At 42.6% G+C, this 20,149-nt stretch overlaps 1 protein-coding gene across 9 annotated transcripts in view; it reads left to right on the forward strand.

Moving 5' to 3' along the window:
• WWP2 (WW domain containing E3 ubiquitin protein ligase 2) overlaps positions 1 to 20,149 on the forward strand; it is a 145,082-nt gene that overhangs the window by 79,465 nt on the left and 45,468 nt on the right. For 7 of the 9 annotated variants that reach the window (XM_089902395.1, XM_022583320.2, XM_089902397.1 and 4 more), the window contains 2 exons: positions 4,268 to 4,389; positions 16,354 to 16,564. In XM_089902395.1, coding sequence (XP_089758521.1) covers positions 4,268 to 4,389; positions 16,354 to 16,564 — 333 coding nt within the window. The remainder of the gene's footprint in view (positions 1 to 4,267; positions 4,390 to 16,353; positions 16,565 to 20,149) is intronic. The other 2 variants (XM_089902401.1, XM_089902402.1) reach the window with 1 other exon arrangement.

Raw genomic sequence — 20,149 nt, forward strand, 5'->3', positions numbered from 1 at the left:
TCCTTGAGATCAGCGACTCTTTCTGTTTTGTTGCTAGCCCTAGAACAGGGCCTAGTGCTCAGAAGATAATGATTGAATGCAATTCTCTGGACTTCATGCAGAGCAATGCAGGGTGTCCCACAACATTGGAGGCTGTGGCTCTCAGGGTCAGCTGAGGACTGAGGCCAGTGCTATGAATGTCAAAGCTTGAATGGCAAGGGACAGCCACGAGCCCTCTCCTGGGGACCTCACCTGCATCAGTTCTCTTTCTGCAGAGTGGAGAGAGAATCCCAGGGCCCTGACCTTGACTGGCATTCCTTAGGGGGGTCTTAGTTTCTGATCTGAGGGAGGAACTTAGGTAACTTCACACCAGCATTTTGAGAGGCACGTGGTGTAGTGAGAGCTGAATCTCTGTAACTAGGTGACTTAAAACCATTCGTGGAATTTTGCCGTTCTGCCTTCTTCTGACTGCCCCAGGGGCTGCATACCTCCTCCCTCCCACCCCCAAGGTGGTGTAGGGATCAGGCCAAGGTTGAAGTCATTGGCAGAGCCGAAGCCAGGCTGCCTGTGGTGGGGCCCAGCTCATCTCCACCCCATCACCCCGCTTGTGTCCTGGTACTATTTTGGCTTACGGTGTGTGGTTTCAGCTTTTGGGCCAGCTTTTAATCACAACACAGTCCCATCTTTTAAGGGTTGAGTGACCTCCCAGAGAGAAAACTGCTGAAGAGAAGATTGTCCTCAAACATTGAGGCCTTCTCTTCCTTCTAAGAGTCTTATTTTAAAGGTAATTCAAGAGGGGAACAGTGGAAGGTCCAGATTTAGGGCAAGAGAAGAATCTGGGGGAAGGGTGTTTGTGTGTGTGTGTGTGTGTGTGTGTGTGTGTGTATGGGGTGGGTGGGTAGCTGGGTGGCCGTGGGCCACGGGCAGGGACGTGGCAATTCACACAAAGTGGTCCCAGCTGCCCCTGGCTTACAGGCTAATCCCGGCTCTGCACCAGCCTGTCATTCAGGGTGTGCTGCTGTCATTAGTGGTTGAACATTTCTGAAAGTATTCTCTCTCAACTCTGACCACACGCCCCTTTGGGGAAGGGAGGGAGGGGCTAGGAGAGTAATGGGACCCACCCTGTTGTCACGCCCAGCTGCTCTGCAGAGGGACAAGGAGCCCAGGACTTAGAAGGAATCACAGGCCTGTCAGAGCCTGTGCGTGCGACACAATGAGTGTCGCATTTTCTATGCTGCCCCCCGACCCCCTGCCCTGTGGCCTGCTGCGCCCAGAGGGGTGAGCCCTCTGCTGTGGGCTGTGAGTACAAAATCACAGAGGCTTTTTTTCTTTTGTCCTTTTTTTTTTTTTTAATTAATTTATTTATTTTTGGCTGCACTGGGTCTTTGTTGCTGCGTGCGGGCTTTCTCTAGTTGCAGCGAGCGGGGCCTACTCTTTGCTGCGGTGCACGGGCTTCTCATTGCAGTGGCTTCTCTTGTTGCGGAGCATGGGCTCTAGGCACACGGGCTTCAGTAGTTGTGTCATGCGGGCTCAGTATTTGTGGCTTGCAGGCTGTAGAGCGCAGGCTCAGTAGCTGTGGCGCATGGGCTTAGTTGCTCCGCGGCATGTGGGATCTTCCCGGACCAAGGCTCGAACCTGTGTTCCCTGCCTTGGCAGGCGGATTCTTAACCACTGCGCCATCAGGGAAGCCCTTCCTTTGTCCTTTTAAGGGGATTCTTGTCTGAAATAAACCTTCTATTAACCAATTTGATCTCTCTCAAGCTCTCTGCCCTCAACACATATACGCACATTCACCAGTGGCTAATGACCATCTTTCCCTTTGGAACAGTCTGCACTCATTCTGCTTTCGAAGAGGACTTATGGTGAAATGCTCAATATTAATATTCCTTCCCATGGAGTGGGGACTCTGAGATATTTTTCTTGACTGAGGTGTGATTGACAGCTTTGATTTATGAAATTAGCTCAGGGAAAAATAAGACGGAAAAAGAGAGTCCAAATTAAATCTTTATTTCCACAGCTCAGTCGTACTCTCTCCATCCATTTTTAAGTGCCACGCAGCCTTAGGTACAAAGGACTCCAGGGTTTGCTATGTTTCTTTTTCTTCTTCTTTTTTTTTCTTTTTTGTAGTTTTGGCCCCAAGAAAAAACTTTTTTTTTTCTTTTTAAATAATTGTGTTTCTTCCTTGCTCAAAAGTAGACATGCTTAATGAAGAAAATCAGAAAAACCCAGAAAAGCACAAAAGGAAGCACTAAAGGCATCCATATTCCCAACGTCCAAAGATAATCACTGTTAACATTTTGGTTTATACTCATCTTGTTGGAGAAGGTAGTCAGTGGAGGCACTTCTTATTCCTCTAGGAATCTCTGAGTTTGTTGTGCTGTAAGTTTGTCCCAACATACTGGACCAGAATGTCTCACCAGCAGAGATGTTCTGGTGGGTATGGAGCCTCCCAGTCGGGGGAGCTTTCTTTCTTCCTTCCTTTCTTCCTTCCTTTCTTTTTTTCTTTCATTCTTTCTTTCTTTTTTCTTTCTTTCTTTCTTATTGTTGTTGTTTATTTTTAAAAAATTTTTTATTGGGGTATAGTTGATTTACAAAGTTGTGTTAGTTTCGGGTGTACAGCAAAGTGAATCTGTTATACATATATGCACTCTTTTTTATTTTTTTAAGATTTTTGATGTGGACCATTTTAAAAGTCTTTATTGAATTTCTTACAATATTGTTTCTGTTTTATGTTTTGGTTTTTTGGTCCCGAGGCGTGTGGGATCTTAGCTCCCTGACCAGGGATCGAACCCGCACCCCCTGCATTGGAAGGTGAAGTCTTAACCACTGGACCACGAGGGAAGTCCCTATCCACTCTTTTTTAGATTCTTTTCCCATATAGGCCATTACAGGGTATTGAGTTGAGTTCCCTGTGCTATTATACAGTAGGTCCTTATTAGTTATCTATTTTATATATAGTAGTGTGTATGTGTCAATCCCAGTCTTCCAATTTATCCCTTCCCCTGCTTATCGCCTGGTAACTATAAGTTTATTTTCTACATTTGTGACTATTTCTGGGAGCTTTCTATCAGAGGTCTTCGTCTCGCCATTGACCAAATGACCAGTGAATAACCTGGAAGGGATTCAGCTTAAGTCCAGGCTTCCCACCCCCAGCCTCCAACCAGAGAGCGTGGGCTCTTGACCTTAGAGCACCTGGATTCGAGTCTTTGCTCCATTGCTCACTTTCTCGGTGTCTGTTTTCACCTGTAAAATGAGCATAATAATAGTGAGCCACCTCTAGCATTGCCAGGTTAAATGAGATAATATATGCAAAGTGCACAGTACGCCACAGGTGCCTGGAACATAATATTCCAGCTCAATGAATATTAAATTCTTCCATAGCCATTGTTTTCACGTTTATTGTTGGTGGTATTGTCACTGCCCCGAGTCCCGTGGTTGTAAATTGTTCTCTGGATCTCTGTTTCTCTGCCTGGAGAGGGGTGGTCTTTTCTTCACTGGGTAGTACTTAAATCATCTCACTGTTGAAAAGTAGTATATAACGAGTAGGAAGTAGAATAATCTCCTTTGACAAAACTGAGAAAGGCAGGGAAGCTTAGACATTTCCATCAAGTGAACAAAATCAAGCTACCACAGGACCGTGAGAACGTGTACTGCCTGTTGCCTTGTGTCCTCCGAAGATGTTAGATCGAGCCTCTGCTGCTGTATTCCACCATTTTCCTTGCGGTACAGATCCCTCTCTGCATTTGTTCCTCATTTACTTGCATGGATGTTGAATCACCTTTCCTAGATAAAACATGTCAACATACACATTGGTTGAAGTTGTCTAATGCCCCTTGACTTTTATTCCCAAGGCAAGCATGTTTCTAGCCATAGAGAATATGGATTTGGATAAGTTTTGGGCTCTTTTTTGGCCAATGGGAGAAACATGTCATCTGTAGCCTGTGCAGTGATTCTTGTTTATTTCTTACATCCAAGCCCAATAAAAATAATGTGATGGTCACGGGATATTTTGCCAGTTATTTCAGATGTGGGGGAAATTCACTCTGGATTTGTTTACTTCAAATGGAAAAGTTTACCAAAAGTTGCCTTCTGTGCTTTTACCAAGAAGGAAGCTTACATGGGTCTCTCCATTCAGGGCCAGCTTCTGTCGAGTCAAAGACCAGAAGGACGATTACGGGGCTTATTTCCCATAAATAGCAAGAGAGGGAATACAGTGACTTAGGTGGGGCACACCTCTGTCTTTTTCACAGTGACTTATATCTGTCTGCTTTATATTTTGAACCCCCAGGACACACAGACATTCAGGTGGTTCAGCCAGAACAGCAACTGGTGAGCAGAGCCCCGGTGCTAGCAGCCGGCAGCATCAGCCCCTCAAGAACCCAAGCCACAGTGGCTCGGCCAATGGCACAGGTGAGTGACAGTGCAGAGCACAAGCCCAGACTAAAGCATGGCCTCTAACTTGTTCTCACATGGAGTCGGGATGCAGGGTGGGCGAGAGAAGACTCCCACGCTAAGATGGAATTTGAATCCATCAGTCTTTCCGTGACCCGTCTTCTTTTCTCTCTGGCATCGTGTGTACAGCCAAGGTTATTCTCCACATGACTGTGCTCGTCTGAGATCTTCCTTTGTACAGAAATGAAAAGTATTGATATTTAAATTCATTTCTTATCAACATTGGATTTCTTTGCGAGGGGGGCGATATCTTACTTACACATGACACGTTTTTTCATTTCCTTAATTTAAGGGACTAATCAGACTAGGGAGAAAGAAGACTAAGTATTGTTGTGAAGAGCTGGCTTAGAGAAGATGGCAGCACTGTTGAGCAGGTTGGGATGCCGGACCAGGAGCAAAGCCCAGCTGCCACTGGGGGGCCTCCTGTGGCTGTTCCACTGAGAGTATTTGGTCCATTTGAGAGCAGATAGCGCTTCCACATCCACATGGAACCTCTCTGCACTTGATCCTGCTTCCCCATAAGTGGGAAGAGAAGGACCTATTTCAGAACAAATCCATTTTTGTCGTGTTTTCCTTCTGTCTCATCCAGACAGTGTTGAATTAAAAAGGGGAAGGGACCAAAAAAAGGTTTTTTTCCTAAACATCTTGAAGATTGTCATATCTTTTGTGACTGCTGGTCATTTGGTAATTTGTCTTAATTTGGGGCAGTTGGGAAGGGACACGGGTGTTTGCTTTGGTAAGCTGTAGGTGGGGGAAATGCAAGTGTTTAAATCAGTAAGAGACACTGAAATAATTTTGTAGATGCTCGTGATAGCAGAGGTGTGGCAGGAAGGACGGCAAGTTCAGAGCAGCACAGCTTCTTCACATAAGCGTTACCATGGTACTGTTCCTGCCCTTTGTGTGACAAACTTATTGAGCAGGAGAAGTCGATTGGGGTTACTTTCTAATGACTTTTAGTTCTCTTGCAGCACTGCATGAGGGCTGCAGAGCCCCTTTGATAGCTCAGGGTGCTCGGCTATACTGTCGTCTGCGGCAGACGGCAGGGTGGAGTGGCCTGTGTCCCGCAAGGCTCACTGTGTGTGCAGTGGCCTGACTTTCTCCCTGGAGTTTGGGACCCGCCTGCAGGAATTGAGTTAGTGAGCTCGCCCCGAGGCTTGAGGACGAGGGTGAGCTGGAGGTGAGGGGCATAAGTGGTAGCTGTCTCAGCCTGCCTGATGCTCCTTTGCCAACCACAGTGTGCAAGTGCTGGAACTGCCAGTTACAGAAGCCAGGGGTGGCCTGGCTTCCCGTTTGTGTGGTGGGGACAGCGAGGTGGGGGCCGTGGACTGCGTTACAGAATACTGTATGCAGCTCCGCGAGCACCAGTAAACATGTTTCTCTTAAGCAAATAAGTCACTTGTGGGAATTCCCTGGTGGTCCAGTGGTTAGGACTTGGCTCTTTCACTGCCAGGGCCCAGGTTAAACCCCTGGTCCGGGAACTAAGATCCCACAAGCCATGTGGCGTGATGAAATAAAAAAGCCACTCATAGATGAGGGCCGGTGTTCACAAACGGACAAGGGGAACTGGCTTTGGAACCAGTTGTTTCCTGGATGCCACAGGCGTGATACCAGCCACTTTGTTCCTCCAGGGGCCTGCATCGTTGTGATGCTGGTCTCCCCCAGCCATCTCTGCTTGTCTTACAAAAACTATGGGTAGGACTTCCCGGGTTGTCCTGTGGTTGGGACTGCACGCCTCCAATGCAGGGGGCGCAGCTTCGATCCCGGGCTGGGGAACTAAGATCCCACATGCTGTGTGGCACAGCCAAAAACCCCCCAAACCCCCCCCCAAAAAAACCCCCCAAAAAACACCTGTGGGTAAATTGCCTTTCTGTGGTGATGGTCTTTGAGTAACTCTCCTTGGACATTTAAACAGGTCTGTGTTTTCCCTACTCTTTTTAGGTACCTTTGTGTATTGTCCTTATCTCCAGGAACATTATGTATTTCAGCAGATGAGGCATGTGCCAGCCACGTCTTCCAAAAGCCAAATATCTGTAACCCCAAACTGCCTTGGAGATGTCTTATGGTGCTGTGTCTGAATGCCCAAACTGTTCCCAAACATGTCTGTGAAGGACAGTCATTGAATGTTAGGGATTTCTGCCTGTTAAAATACAGGCCTTGGCCCCTATCTTGTTTCCTTTCTGCTCTGATGACGGTTCACATTTGGCTCACAGCCAGCCTGGGCTTTGTAGCCTTTTTAATGTCTATCCAAGGGGTACAGAAAGATCTCACCTTTCCTTTGGGGAGCAGACAGAAGTGCCCCTCTTTGGTAGCGTAAAACTAGAAGGGGGTTGAGGCGCTGATTGAGGACATCTCCATCCCTGTATGGACATACAGGTATATGGACATCTCCATATACCGCTGTTCGAACTGCTAGGACCAGTTCCAAAATGGTGGTGGTAGAGAGCCGTGCTTCCAGGAAACGTTTCCAGAGACATACAAGATTTATTTAGCAAGCCTTTTTGGCTGTGCTCTGCAGCTATGCATGAAAAAGACATTTGGGGCAAAGACGGAGCTGACTTCCAGGTGTTTTTTTCACATCACAACTGTAAAGTATCCGTTTTTATAAAAAGAAAATGAATGGCGGTCTGTCTGTATAAATATTATATCTCTGAATTTTAGAAGTGGTGGAATCAAGGACTAGGCTAATGGTATAGCACTTTATTGAGACTTGTGTGCAATGATTTACTTTCTAATTTTTTCTTGAAAACTTTACCCGCCCCCCCCCCAAAAAAAAATTACATCTCTCACTCATTCCTCCCTTAAATGTGATTTCCATGCATGTAAGGTGGGGAGTCACATTGACTGCAGTCAGATTCTGCCCCCGGTGTATAGCACGTGTGTAAGACCCAGGGACTAGTTGGGCCTTAGTTTTCTCATTAATAAAATTAGGACAAGATTATATATCTCATAGCGTTGTTATAAGGAAGAAATTATATAAAACATGTAGCATGTCTAGCACAGTGCCTGGGACATAGTAAGCTCTCAGTTAGCTTTTGTCTTTAAGAATAATTTCATATGGTTATAATTATGCAGCGTGAATAGATATTCTTTTTTCCATTTCATTATTTTTGTTATACGTGTTCATGTATCAGTGGTCTTCTTGTTTACCTTTTTTTAGTGGCCTCATACTATTTCACAGTTAATATGCCATAACCCATATAACCATTTTGCAGTCCTTGTGTATTTCCCTTTTGTAAAACAAAATCCTGATGTAAACATTCTTTGCATACAACTTTGTTTCTTCCAGAATGGAGTTCTTGAGTCAAAGGATGCAAATTTTTAAAATCTAAAGTGTGTTACCAGAGTGCCTTCCAAAAGGTTTGAAATAATCATACATCCCAAGGCACTGTAAAATTTTCCTCATGGCATATGAGGTTTATTTTTCCCTTGACCTTGTAAATACTGGTTTGTCATTTTGCTAACAGGTATTGGGTGCCACCTCATCGTTTAACCTCATTGCATTTCTACAATTATCGGTTGCTTTTCTCTTAAGCGACTTTTTTCATGGTGTTCAGTTATTTATCTCATGGAGTTATAGATATTTATTTTAGAGATTTATATCGTCTAAGTACAGGTTTTTAATAAAATTGTGGTAAAATGCGCATAACATAAAATTTACCATATAAACCATTTTTAAGTGTATGATTCAGTAGCATTGAGTACATTCACAGGGTCGTGCAACTTTACCACTATCCATTTCCAGAACCTTTTCATCATCCCAAACTGAAACTCTGTACCTTTTACACAAAAACATTCTCCCTTCCTCCTACCCCCCAGCCCCAGCCCCTGGTAACCTTCGTTCTGCTTTATGTCTGTATGAATTTGCTTATTCTAGGTACCTTTTGTCCCTGGCTTATTTCACTTAGCATAATGTTTTCAAGATTCATCCACGTTGTAGCATGGGTCAGGGTTTCATTCCTTTTTCAGGCTGAATAATATTCTTTTGTATGTTTTTACCATGTTTAATTTATCCATTCATCTGTTGATAGACATTTGGGTTGTGTCCACTCCTTGGCTATTGTGAATGCTGCTGTGAACATGGGTGTCCAAGTATCTGTTTGAGTGTGTTCTTTCAATTCTTTTGGCTGTATACCTTGGAGTAGAGTTGATGGGTCATAGGGTAATTCTATGTTTAGCGTTTGAGGAACCCTCGAACTGTTTTCCAGAACAGCTGTACTGTGTTTTCCCACCAGCAGTGAATGAGCATTCCAACTTTTTAATATCCTTGCCAACACTTGTTTTTTTCTGGTTTTTTTGTTTTGTTTTGTTTTTCCCATACTAGCCGTCCTAATGGGTGTGAAGTATCTAGGTACAAGTTTTATCTGTTATTTGTATGATTATAAGTTTTCCCCCTATATCATTGTTTTGCCTTTTGTCTCATTTTCTATGGTTTTTGTAGCAAAGGAGTTAAAAACTTAAAAAAAATTGTGCCTGAGCATTTTTTTAATATTTATAATTTTAACTTTTGCTTCAGTAGTGAAAAGATTCTCTTGTCTCTAGATGGAATAAATATTTTCTGTTTTACTTTTTTTTCATGTTAAAAATATCCCACTGGAAATTATACTGGTTTATCTGTATCTATACATTCATAAATATAATGAAAGTTGGGTTTCAACTAATTTTTCTCTATAGCAGGGTCCTGTTATCCTGTAAACATTAATTACTTTTTTTCTTTCTGTGGTTTTACTCAGCGTTTATCACTTACTGTATTCTTATATGCAGTGAGTATTCATTTCCGGACTCTTATCCCATTTATTTCTGGTTTTGAGCCAGTCTTGCGTGATTTTGATTATAGACATGTTATAGGATGTTTTTCTAATGTCTGGAAGGGTTAATCCTACCTTATTGCTTTTTCTCCATGATATTTTTTGATAGTTTATACATTTTCAAAACAAATTTCAGACTTTGAATGCTTAGAAGCGTGGTGGAATGTAAGTGGAAACTGTATGAATCTACATATTGAGCAAGGAAAGATTGAACTTTCCCATCAGGTGACATGGTATGGCTTTATCCATTTTTAAGTTTTTCTTCTTTTTTCCATCTAATTTAATTGCTTTTAAAAATATAATCCTCACCCACCCTGTGTCATACTAATTATGAAATATTTTTCTAATTTTGGTCCGCTCCCTCGAAGAGCTGAGTTGATCGATTGCATTGGAAGTCATTGCTTGGGTTTCACGGGTGAGAGATACCGACTGCTTTACCGTGTATCATAAGTTACGAGCTGATCTTCAGTTTAAAAAGCTTCCATTGTTGGCAGTCGCCTTCTCCATGCCCGAGTGAGGGGGCTGAAAAGACCTGTGTGTCCAGTGAGAGTCTGTGCTACACCACACACACACCTAAAGATCTTGGAACACACAGTGAGCTGGCAGCCTGTCTAGGATTAAGAAAAAGAATTTCCAATTCCTGATCTTTTTTTTGGCCAACCGTGACTAGAGTATGTCTTAGTCCTGAGTGAATATCTGATTCAGAAAGTTAGAATGTTTAACCAACATCACAGAGGGAACCTTGTGAAATACCCACAATTGTAGAAATCAGCCATTTTACTCCCTTATCCCATTTACCCTCTCATCTTGGTACCCAGCTTTTCTTTCCCACACAGGAAAGCCATCTAAGCCATCTTCATTTCTCCTCCTCCCACCTCCTTCCATTGTTTTTGTTTAATAGTCTTCTGGTTTTGAGTGCTGGTTCTGCTACTTGCTGGACACCTCTCTGAGTGGTACCTCTGGGAACCTCAGTTTTACCTTCAGTAAAATGGGAGTAATACTACCTTCCTCATGGGGTTATTAGGAGGATAAGTGAGCTAATGAGAATGAACTTGTGAAAAGCAGCATGGGATCCTTGATTGGATCTTGGAATAGTAAAAGGACATTAGTGGAAAAGCTGGTGAAATCCAAAAAAATTCTAGAATTTAATTAACAGTAATATACTAATGTTATTTTTTTAGTTTTGACAAATGTGCCATAGTTCAGCAAGGTAGTAATAGCATGGATGAAGGGCATGGATGAAGGGCATGCTATCTTTGTACTATCTTTGTAATTTTTCTATAAATTTAAAACTATTCCAAAATTTAAAAAATTTAAAAAGAACCTGCTTTGCAAGTGATAGTGTTACCCAAATGTGAGGCGGTTTTATTTCAGATATCTTTTGCTAGATTATTAGGCCTATTAAACAAGTATTTATTCAATCAATATTTGTCGAATGCCATTTTGCTAAGCGCTATGACAGTGTGAAGAAGTATGAAATAAGGCCTCTGCCCTATAGTCTGTTTCAGGGAAAGAAGCTGAAAAGCCCCAGTCAGCCAAGTACCAACACAGCAGATGTCACAGGGGCTGCGAGGTTGAGTAGCCAAGGCCACAGGTGCTGTGGGCTCTGTAAAGGGATCGTCTGGGCTGAAGTGGTGGGGAGAGCCTCTAAGGAAGGAGGGCTGAAGTGAGCAAAGGGGTGGAGACAAGAATGTAGTAGGTAGAGAATGGAAGTAGCAAAAAATGAAGGAAAACAAATTTGCCCTCATTCTCAAGAAGGATGCTGTCTTTTGGGGGAGATAAGTTGTGTACATCAAATAATTATGATTAATAGAGAACACTGGCTATACTGAATAGAGCTTAAATGTAAAATACAGCAATTTTCTAAGGCATGATGAAATTGTAACTCCTCGTCTTTGTCAATCCAGTTTTTCTCTCTACTTGAACTCATGGCTCAAGTGTGGCACTCTGTCACTTTTTTCCCAGGGTGACCATGACGCAGTAACTGAATTATCTGAACTTTGGTTTCTTCTGACTGTAAGCTGCGATGGTTTGGATTTACTTCTGAGGTTTCAAGCCCTTATGTTCTAAGAACATGTGTGTATATACAGGCATACCTTTGTTTTATCTCTTTTTACTTTATTGTGCTTCACAGATATTACATTTTTTCTTCTTCTTCTTCTTTTTTTTTTTTTTTTACAAATTGGAGGTTTGTGGCGACCCTGCATCAAGCAAATCTGCTGGCACCATTTTTCCAATAGCATTTGCTCACTTCGTGTCTCTGTGTCATATTTTGGTAACTCTTGCAATGTTTCTTTTTTTCTGGCCATGCCGTGTGGCTTGTGGGACCTTAGTTCCCTGATCAGGGATTGACCCTGGGCCCTCGGCAGTGAAAGTGCGGAGTCCTTACCACTGGACCACCAGAGAATTCCCCAGTTCTTGCAATATCTCAAACCCTCCACCAGCAAAAAGATTACAACTCACTCAGATGACGGTTAGCATTTTAGCAATAAAGTATACACTGTATTTTAAGATATCATGCTATTATTGTACACTTAATAGACTGCAATATAGTGTAAACAAAACTTATACGCACCAGAAAACCAAAAAACTTGCTTTATTGCGATATTTGCTTTACTGTGGTGGTCTGGAACCAAACCTGCAATATCTCTGAGGTATGCCCGTACGCACACACATACAGAGTCTTTGAGAGCAGAGAGTTTAAGCATGGACACATAAAGTTTCAATGCTAGGATATCTGGCTTTCACATTCAGTTTCCAAATCTAAACTCGACAAACCACAAAGCCCTTAAACAGATGAACTACTCTGGTGAATCAAAGGCTCTTGGGAAGCTCTGTGGACAGATGCAGTCCTGGTGGGAACCCTTCTAACTAGATTTGCAGCGGCATGAACGGTCAGGTCCAAATAGTATTGACTAGGCCGTCTTTTCCACTGGCATGCTACAGGGCTCTGGTTTTGTTCTTTTCCTGGTTGAAAATTTCATAAAAAATTTTTTAATAGGCAGTACATATATGTTGTCAACACTTTAATGGTATAAAAGCTTAAACAGTGTAAAGAAAGTCTCCTTCCTATTCTGGTCTTCCAGCTTCCCCTTCCCTCCCCAGAGGCAGTCACTGTTGTGTTTCGTATGATTCTTTCCAAGATATTCTTTGAATATACAAGCATATTCTTTGAACATACACACACAAATGGTAGCACAATATATATGCTGTTCTGCACTTTCCCATTTATTAATTATCTTAGAATTTTTTCCAAAGAACTTGAAGGCAACTTGAAGATCTTTGGCCCTTCCCTCTTCTGCTAACCCCAGCCAAAGATGGGGACAATATTAGTTTCAATAAGAACAATAATCACAAAAGATTGAAATGCTTTAAATATATTTAAATCCAAGAACTCATAATGATTTTTAAACAGAGCAAAATTTCACTGTTTGTTTTTGGAGAACATGAGAGTATTAACTCATTCTTCTGAAAACTGGTAAATGAAAGAAAAGACTCAAGCAATTCTCTTGCCTTTTCTTTACAAACTGAACCTCAAGGTAACCAGATAGTTGATAGGGGAAATTTCTCTTTAGAGGCGTGATAGAATTAGAATATTACTATTTTTCGGTTCTTTACCAGTTAGTGGATTTAGGCAATAATCATCAATGGCTGCTAACATTGCAAAAGAGAAACGACCAGACGTTATGTGCCTCTCCTGATGGGAGTACACACTCCATCTGTGCCACGGACATTGAATATGTACAAAAGTAAAAAGGAATATTACAATGAACCCATCACCCAGCTTTGACTGTTACTGACTCATGGCCATTTTAATTTCACCTGTAGGCCCCCCGACCTCTCTTTGTAACCACCCAAGCTTCCCCCCACCTCCCAATTATTGTATTTAAATTTTTGGTATTGCCCAGCTGCACTCCACAGAGGTTCTAGCAGTTTCTCCTCTTACCAGCAGTATGTGAAAATCCAGTTTTTCATACATTCTTATCAGTGTGGTTGAATATTTTTCACTCTTGCTAGTGTGATAGGTTAAAAAATGGCATTTCATTATAGCCTTAAATTGCATTTTTTGGTCTCATAATTGAGGTTGAGCATCTTTCCGTATGTTTAGGGGTAATTTGTATTTCCTTAACTGTGAAGTGTCTGCATATTTTTTGTCTTTTTCTTACTGTTTTTTTTAAATTAATTAATTAATTTTTGGCTGCATTTGGTTTTCATTGCTGTGTGGGCTTTCTCTAGCTGCGGCGAGGGGGGGCTACTCTTCGTCTCTGTGCGTGGGCTTCTCATTGCAGTGGCTTCTCTTATTGTGGAGCACGGGCTCTAGGCGCGTGGGCTTCAGTAGTTGTGACACGTGGGCTCAGTAGTTGTGGCTGTTGGGCTGTAGAGCACAGGCTCAGTAGTTGTGGCGCACAGGCTCAGTTGCTCCATGGCATGTGGGATCTTCCTGGACCAGGGCTCGAACCCGTGTCTCCTGCATTGGTAGGTGGGTTCTTAAGCACTGCGCCACCAGGGAAGTCCCTTTCTTACTGTTTTGTAGAGGCTTTTTTTCATATCAAAGGAATTAGCAACTGGTTTGTAATATGAATTGATAATAATCTTTCCCAGTTTGTTGTTTTTCTTTTGATTTTAATTTTGCTTATGGCGGTTTTTTGCCATTTAGATTAAAAAAAAATTTAATGTAGTTGAATTCATCAATACTTTATGACTTTTAGATTCTGTCTTTTCCACTTTGAGATTATAAAACTGTTCTCCATTTTCTTTGGTTCCTCTGTGATTTCATTTTTTATGTCAAAGTCTCTGATCTCTCTGGAATTTATTTTGATGTAAGGAGTGAGGTAGGAATATATCTCAGTTTTTGTCCAGTACACTACCCACTTGTCACAGTACCTTTTACTGAATAGTCTGTCTTTTCTTCAGGAATTTAAGATGTCACCTTTGTCATATACTAAATTCCTTAATTCCAATGTGTATTTAATTCTGTTTCTGAACTATCTTGTTTATTTAATCGACATCTACCTATTCATATATCAGTGCCACATTGTTTTAGTTGTTGTAGCTTTATAATATGGGTTAATTAATACCTTAGAAAACTATCTCCTCCCCTATCCCCCACCGCATGCACACAAGACTCTTTGTCTCTAGAATTTTTATGGCTATTCTTCTGTGTTTAGTTTTACTTATAAATTTTAGAATGAATTTATTTAGTTCTCATAAATGTCATGATGGTTTTTTCATTGGAATTGAGTAAAATTTATAGATTTGCATAAAAATAATTGACATCTGTTGTGTTTTACTAACTCAGCCGAGATAGACTAGGAATATAAATAAAAATTCTTGCATTTATGTTGAGGAAACATCAGTTGCATAAAATATAGTCATTTATTAAACAACTAATTTAGTCTGTGTGCCAGACAATATTTTATATGCTGAAGAGAAAGCAGATTATTTAAATTAATCGTAGGTAGTTCCTAGGCTCCTTGCCGTTTGTTAAGATCAAGCTTGGCATCATCTCATGTGAAGAAATTTTAGTTTCAGCTGACCACCAGTCTCACGTCAGCCGACAGGCTCATGTGGTTGCTTCTGAGTTATTATAATCCCGGGCTGCATTAGAGGATGCGCAGAGAGGGAGAAGTAGAGTGTAGTGAATGAGGGTTCAGGCTCTGGAGGCAGACAGCAGGGGTGTGAATTAGGTGCCCTGTGACCTTGGCAGGTTATTTAACCTCTTCGAGCTTCAGTTTCCTCAACTGTAAAATGGGCTTGTGTATGAGGCTTAAATGAGATAATCCAAAAAGCAATGATGTGTACTTTGGCTGGCATTCTGGTGTTCTATAAATATAACTGGTGTTCTATAAATATAACTAATATCATTTATATTGGAAATCTGACTCTGCTGGTCTGATGGTATCTTGTTTATTATGTTCAGTTCATGATACCATTATTTAGAAATGGGAGGCAATAGAAGAAAATATCTACAAGAGGGCAGCCAGATCATAAGAAGAGAGTAATAACCTAGAGACATTAAAGAAATAGTAGGCCTTTTACTGGAATAGAGAGGGTGAATGAGAAACAGGATGGCCGGATACTTATTTTGTATTGCTTGGGGTGGGGGGACTGAAACCATCTAGTGGAATTCAGCTTAACATAAGAAAAATCTTTCTGGCAGCTACATCTGTTCAACAGTGGAATGGCTCTGTAGCAAGGTGTTTGTCAGAAGAAATGTTCAATCTGGATAGCCATTTGTTAGGGGAACTGCAAAAAGAGTTTCTGTATTAGGAAGATGAGGCTAAACCAAGGGGTTTTCCTACGAAATTCTAGTGCAAATGTACACATATGCAATCACATATGTAGAAAATTCTCTGTTTATGGCTTATCCGTTTTCAAAGAATTTTAATTCTTTGAAACCGCATTTGATCCCTTTCTGAGTGAGAGGATATTGCAGTGCCTTGGGATCCTTGTGAACATGAGCGATCATCAAAGGAATGGAAAAATGAGGAGACTCAGGAATCAGCTTATTTCACTTCTGTCTCTTTGTCTATTGTTACCTTGGAGACAAGTCCCTTCTCTCACAGCCCCATCTTTTCCGTCTAGGGTGTTAATCCTTGCCCCCCACTTTGAGCATGAGTCTTTAAAAGAACAAGCACATTATTGGAAGTTTTCTACCTCTTAGTGTGTATGGATCTTTTTGAAGGAAGGTGCTATTTGTGCCTAGCAGACAAGTGACAAAGAAAAGTATACAACCCTATGAACTTGGCTTTGGCCTTGCTCCTTGTAGCACTAACATTAGTTAGTGCTGGTACATTAGTGCTGGTACATTATTTTTTCTGCTACTCTTTTATCGCTGTAAACGTAACCATGGCATGTTAGAAAAATTTAGTGAAGTTATATAAAAGAGGTAATATTTAATAATCTATTTATTTCAGCTCCATCTCCCACTGTTCTTCCGGCAGGCCCTCAGTGACTTGCTGTCCTTTCCAAAGTTATGTTCTGTAAAACTTTTTGCCGTCACCAGGTAACATGTACAGTCACCTTGTAGGTACTGTGTTACCATGTTAAGTGAGAAACCTGGTGAATGTGAACACACGCTGAGTTGATCTCTAAACTACGGTTCCTGTATTTTCAGTGAATGACGAACCCACTGCAGCCACTGACCCCGAAGGACCCTCCGCTGTTGCTGTGGTGTCCCCGCCTGCTGCGGCATCGAGTGCGGTCCCCAACCCCGCCACCGCGACACTCCCTGCCACGGCCACGCCGGAGGAAGGAGAGGAGCCCAGCACTTCGGGTACCCAGCAGCTCCCAGTGGCTGCCCAGGCCCCTGATGCTCTGCCTGCTGGGTGAGTAGCCTTCTGTCCCACAGCAGCACCTCCCTCCCCACCCCCTGAAATAAAAAACAACTGAGGCTCCTTCACCAGGGTAGAAACAACGTGGTTATTTATTACCTGGTGGCTAGTAGTCTCTGGGGAGGCTGCCATGCACAGGAACAAGGGAGGTGTGGGAGAACTGCTCGTTCTGCATAAATCTTGAAGAGGATCTAAATCATCTAGGGCAGAATCAATGGTACCTTATACCGTGACTTGAGATGCACAGCTTGACTCAAAGAATGTGGCTTTTATGGAACAAGGAGCTCATTTTGCCCTCCAGCATCACTGGATTTGCCTGGATCCTGCCTAGAAAACAGCTTTTCTCCCTTGCGTTTTATCTCAATGGCCCATGGAGGACTTCAGGCTCTGAATATTACTGTACGTTATTCCCATGGCCGGGGCTGACGTTAGCGCGGGTTCCTGGTTTTCTTGGAGCCATCTTTTAGTTCAGAATTAAATCTGATGCTGAAGGCCTTGAATGACAAGAAGACGGCCCCAGCAGGCCAAAAGCAAGTGGAGATTAATAAAAGCATGGACCTGGGAATCAAGTAGATCTGGGTTTAACTCCCCACTCAACCCTTTATGACTTTGCCTGCGTGACTTACCATCTCGGTAAGGTGGAGGTAATAATCATGCATATCTATCTCCCCAGGAAGTTAAGGGACTCAAATAAGACAGTGTATATGAAGCCCTCACCCAATGGTGGGTGTTTTACCTGGTGAATGATATTTTTTAAGTGGGTATGAAGGAAGCATAAAGGAACAGAACAGTTCTGAACTGGGAAACAGAGTCTTATCTAAGGACTGCTGATCACTTTCAGGGCCAGTCCTGTTGTGGTCCCAATGCCCATCCTGGTTATCAGTTGGTACTGAGAAAACCAATGTCCATATCACCACAGTCACCATGGTCTGGCCGGTGGTGGTGGTGTGGGGTGATTCACAAAGGAAAAGGGAAGGATGGATGGTCTCTTGCTTGATGTATAACATTCTGTATTGTTCTTAAACCACTTTAGAAAACCCAGTTGTTTAAGCAAAAAATCCTAAATCCGAAGGCATTTGTGATCCCCAGCATTTGGCACACAACTTAACTTATATTTCTTAATAAAACACAATGAACACGTGAAAAGTATTGCAAATAGTTTTTAATACCTCAAACCCGGAGAGAATTGGGGGTATTGAGAGGTGGCTCCAAGAAGTCTTCTGTGAAGTTTTTGATTTTGTGAAAAGATTCATAAGCAATTGCTTGTGTGTAACTCCTCCCTACAGAGGCGTTCTTTTTTTTTTTTTTTCTCTTTAGTACGTGGTAAGGAATACTTGAAAGACCTTTGTTTGGTTTATAATTTGAAATCTGTATATAATTTGGGGGGAGCAGGGCAGAATCATTTTGGCAGAAAGGAGAGAAAATGGCTGCCAGGGTGCTCCAGGAGCTGTTTGTTTGCTTTGCGCTGAGCAAATGCCTGGAGGGCGGGCTTCACTCCCGGTGTCAGTCACAGGCAATTAGGGCTAATGGCTCAACGCGTCTTTATGTAGGGCGTGTGTGAGGGTTACTGTTCTCCTGGATTGGGCTCTTCCTGTTTCCAGGCAGCTGGAAAACTCCAGGCCTTGAAAACACCCTTTATTCTGAGTCTGGCGATTGAGAAGCCTGTTCTCCTGCCCCCCACCCCCGCCCAACCAGAGGCTGAAACGCTTTTCCTGAGTACAGTTTGAACAGCATCTTCTCCGTGGAGCGTTTAGAATGGGATGAGGCCCTGTGTGTGGGTCTGGGGAGGCCACTTCCCACTTGAACATGTATCATGGTCCAGAGAAGGGTACCGAGACCCAGTTTTCCAGCCCAGATGGACTTCCAGGTGCCCACTGGAAGCTCCGGTACTTTGTGGGCTGTCTCAGGGCCTGGAGATTGCCAACGGCACTGCTGAGTGTGTGGCGGTGAGGATGGCAGGCTTTCTGTTCTCGGCTCTGTGACAGCAAGCCAGAAAGGGCGCACTTTCCACTGTGAGCTTTCCAATTCACAGACCTACCGTCCCCGCCCTAGCTTATTTACAAGTTTAGGAGATTCAGACAAGATGAGTTATTCCTCTTTTCCTGGTATCTTTTTTTTTTTACTTTTCTGAAATTATTCTATTTTTATTAAAAAAAATTTTTTTTAATTGGGGTATAGATGCTTTACAGTGTTGTGTTAGTTTCTGCAGTACAGCAAAATGAATCAGCTATATGCATACATATATCCCCTCTTTTTTGGCTTTCCTTCCCATTTAGGTCACCACAGAGCATTGAGTAGAGGTCTCTGTGCTATACAGCAGGTTCTCATTAGTTACCTATTTTATGCATAGTAGTGTGTATATGTCAATCTCAATCTCCCAGTTCACCCCACCCCCGCCTTTCCCCCCTTGGTATCCATATGTTTGTTCTCTACATCTGTGTCTCTATTTCTGCTTTGCAAATAGGTGCATCTGTACCATTTTCTAGATTCCACGTATATGCGTTAATATACGACATTTGTTATTTCTGGTATCTTGCATTCAGAAGTCAGGGGACCACTTTTAACCTTTTAAAATAAAACTCCGAGCATGACATTTCGCCACTTAGAATGCTGCAATGGCTTCCTATTGTCTTTAGGGATAAATTCTCAAATCTTAATAAGACCTAAAAAGCCCTGCAGTGTAGGACCTCATCTACCCCTGAAGGCTTCCATGGAAGACATTCTTTGCTTTGCTCTCTAAGCTGTAGCTGTAACTTATTTTAGTTTGACAGATGTACCACCCTTTCTCTGGAATTGGGACCCTCTGCCATGCCGGTTACCCTTTCTGAAACCTTCCTCACCATTTTGTCCATTACTTTCTATCCATCTTCAAGTCTCAGACTAATCAGCACTTCCTCTGGGAATCCTTCCTCTATCCCTGGTAGACAAGGTCAGACCACCCTGTGTACTATAACTTCTCACACGTGTAATTGCATGTTTTGCGTCTCTCTGCCCTGCTGGGCTGTAAACGCCAAGATGGCAAGAAGCCTGTCACAAAGTCGGCCCCCAAGACATACTTGTAGTGAATTAATGAATCGATTTAAATGCCATCTTTTTTTTTTTTTCCTCCACCTGGATGAATGTTTTCTGCTTCTTTGATGCTTCAAATAAAGAGGAACTATGACAGGAATACTGCATTTTCTTCCCAAGAACAAGACCCTAAGGGGTTACTAACTAGGCTAGGTTGTCTGGCTTTGGGTTCAAGTATGAATCTCTCACAGGGTCAGGATGCTCTTCCCTGCTCACTAGGGGTCCTCATGCCCTGGGAGACACTGTGAACCTTGTCTCCCCTTTGCTAAGGCATTTCTGAGCCATGCTAGACTGCTTTTTCACGGCATCCAGCTGACTTTGTCTCTTTCTAACCTTACCTTCTCAACCTCCTTTACAGAGGGATCGGGCACAGTTCATCTGGGGATCCCAAGGGCTTATTTTTCCAGTTGCTGCATTGCCTTTCTAAAACTTGCAGCAGATGAGACTGGACATAAAGATGTCACGTCCGTCTGTGTGTTTTAGTGACCGAAGGCCACCGAAAACTGGGCC

Source organism: Delphinapterus leucas, chromosome 20 (assembly GCF_059928025.1).
Source record: "Delphinapterus leucas isolate spDelLeu-1000000601 "Yukka" chromosome 20, BTC_Dleu_Yukka2, whole genome shotgun sequence".
Classification (NCBI taxonomy): Eukaryota; Metazoa; Chordata; class Mammalia; order Artiodactyla; family Monodontidae; genus Delphinapterus; species Delphinapterus leucas.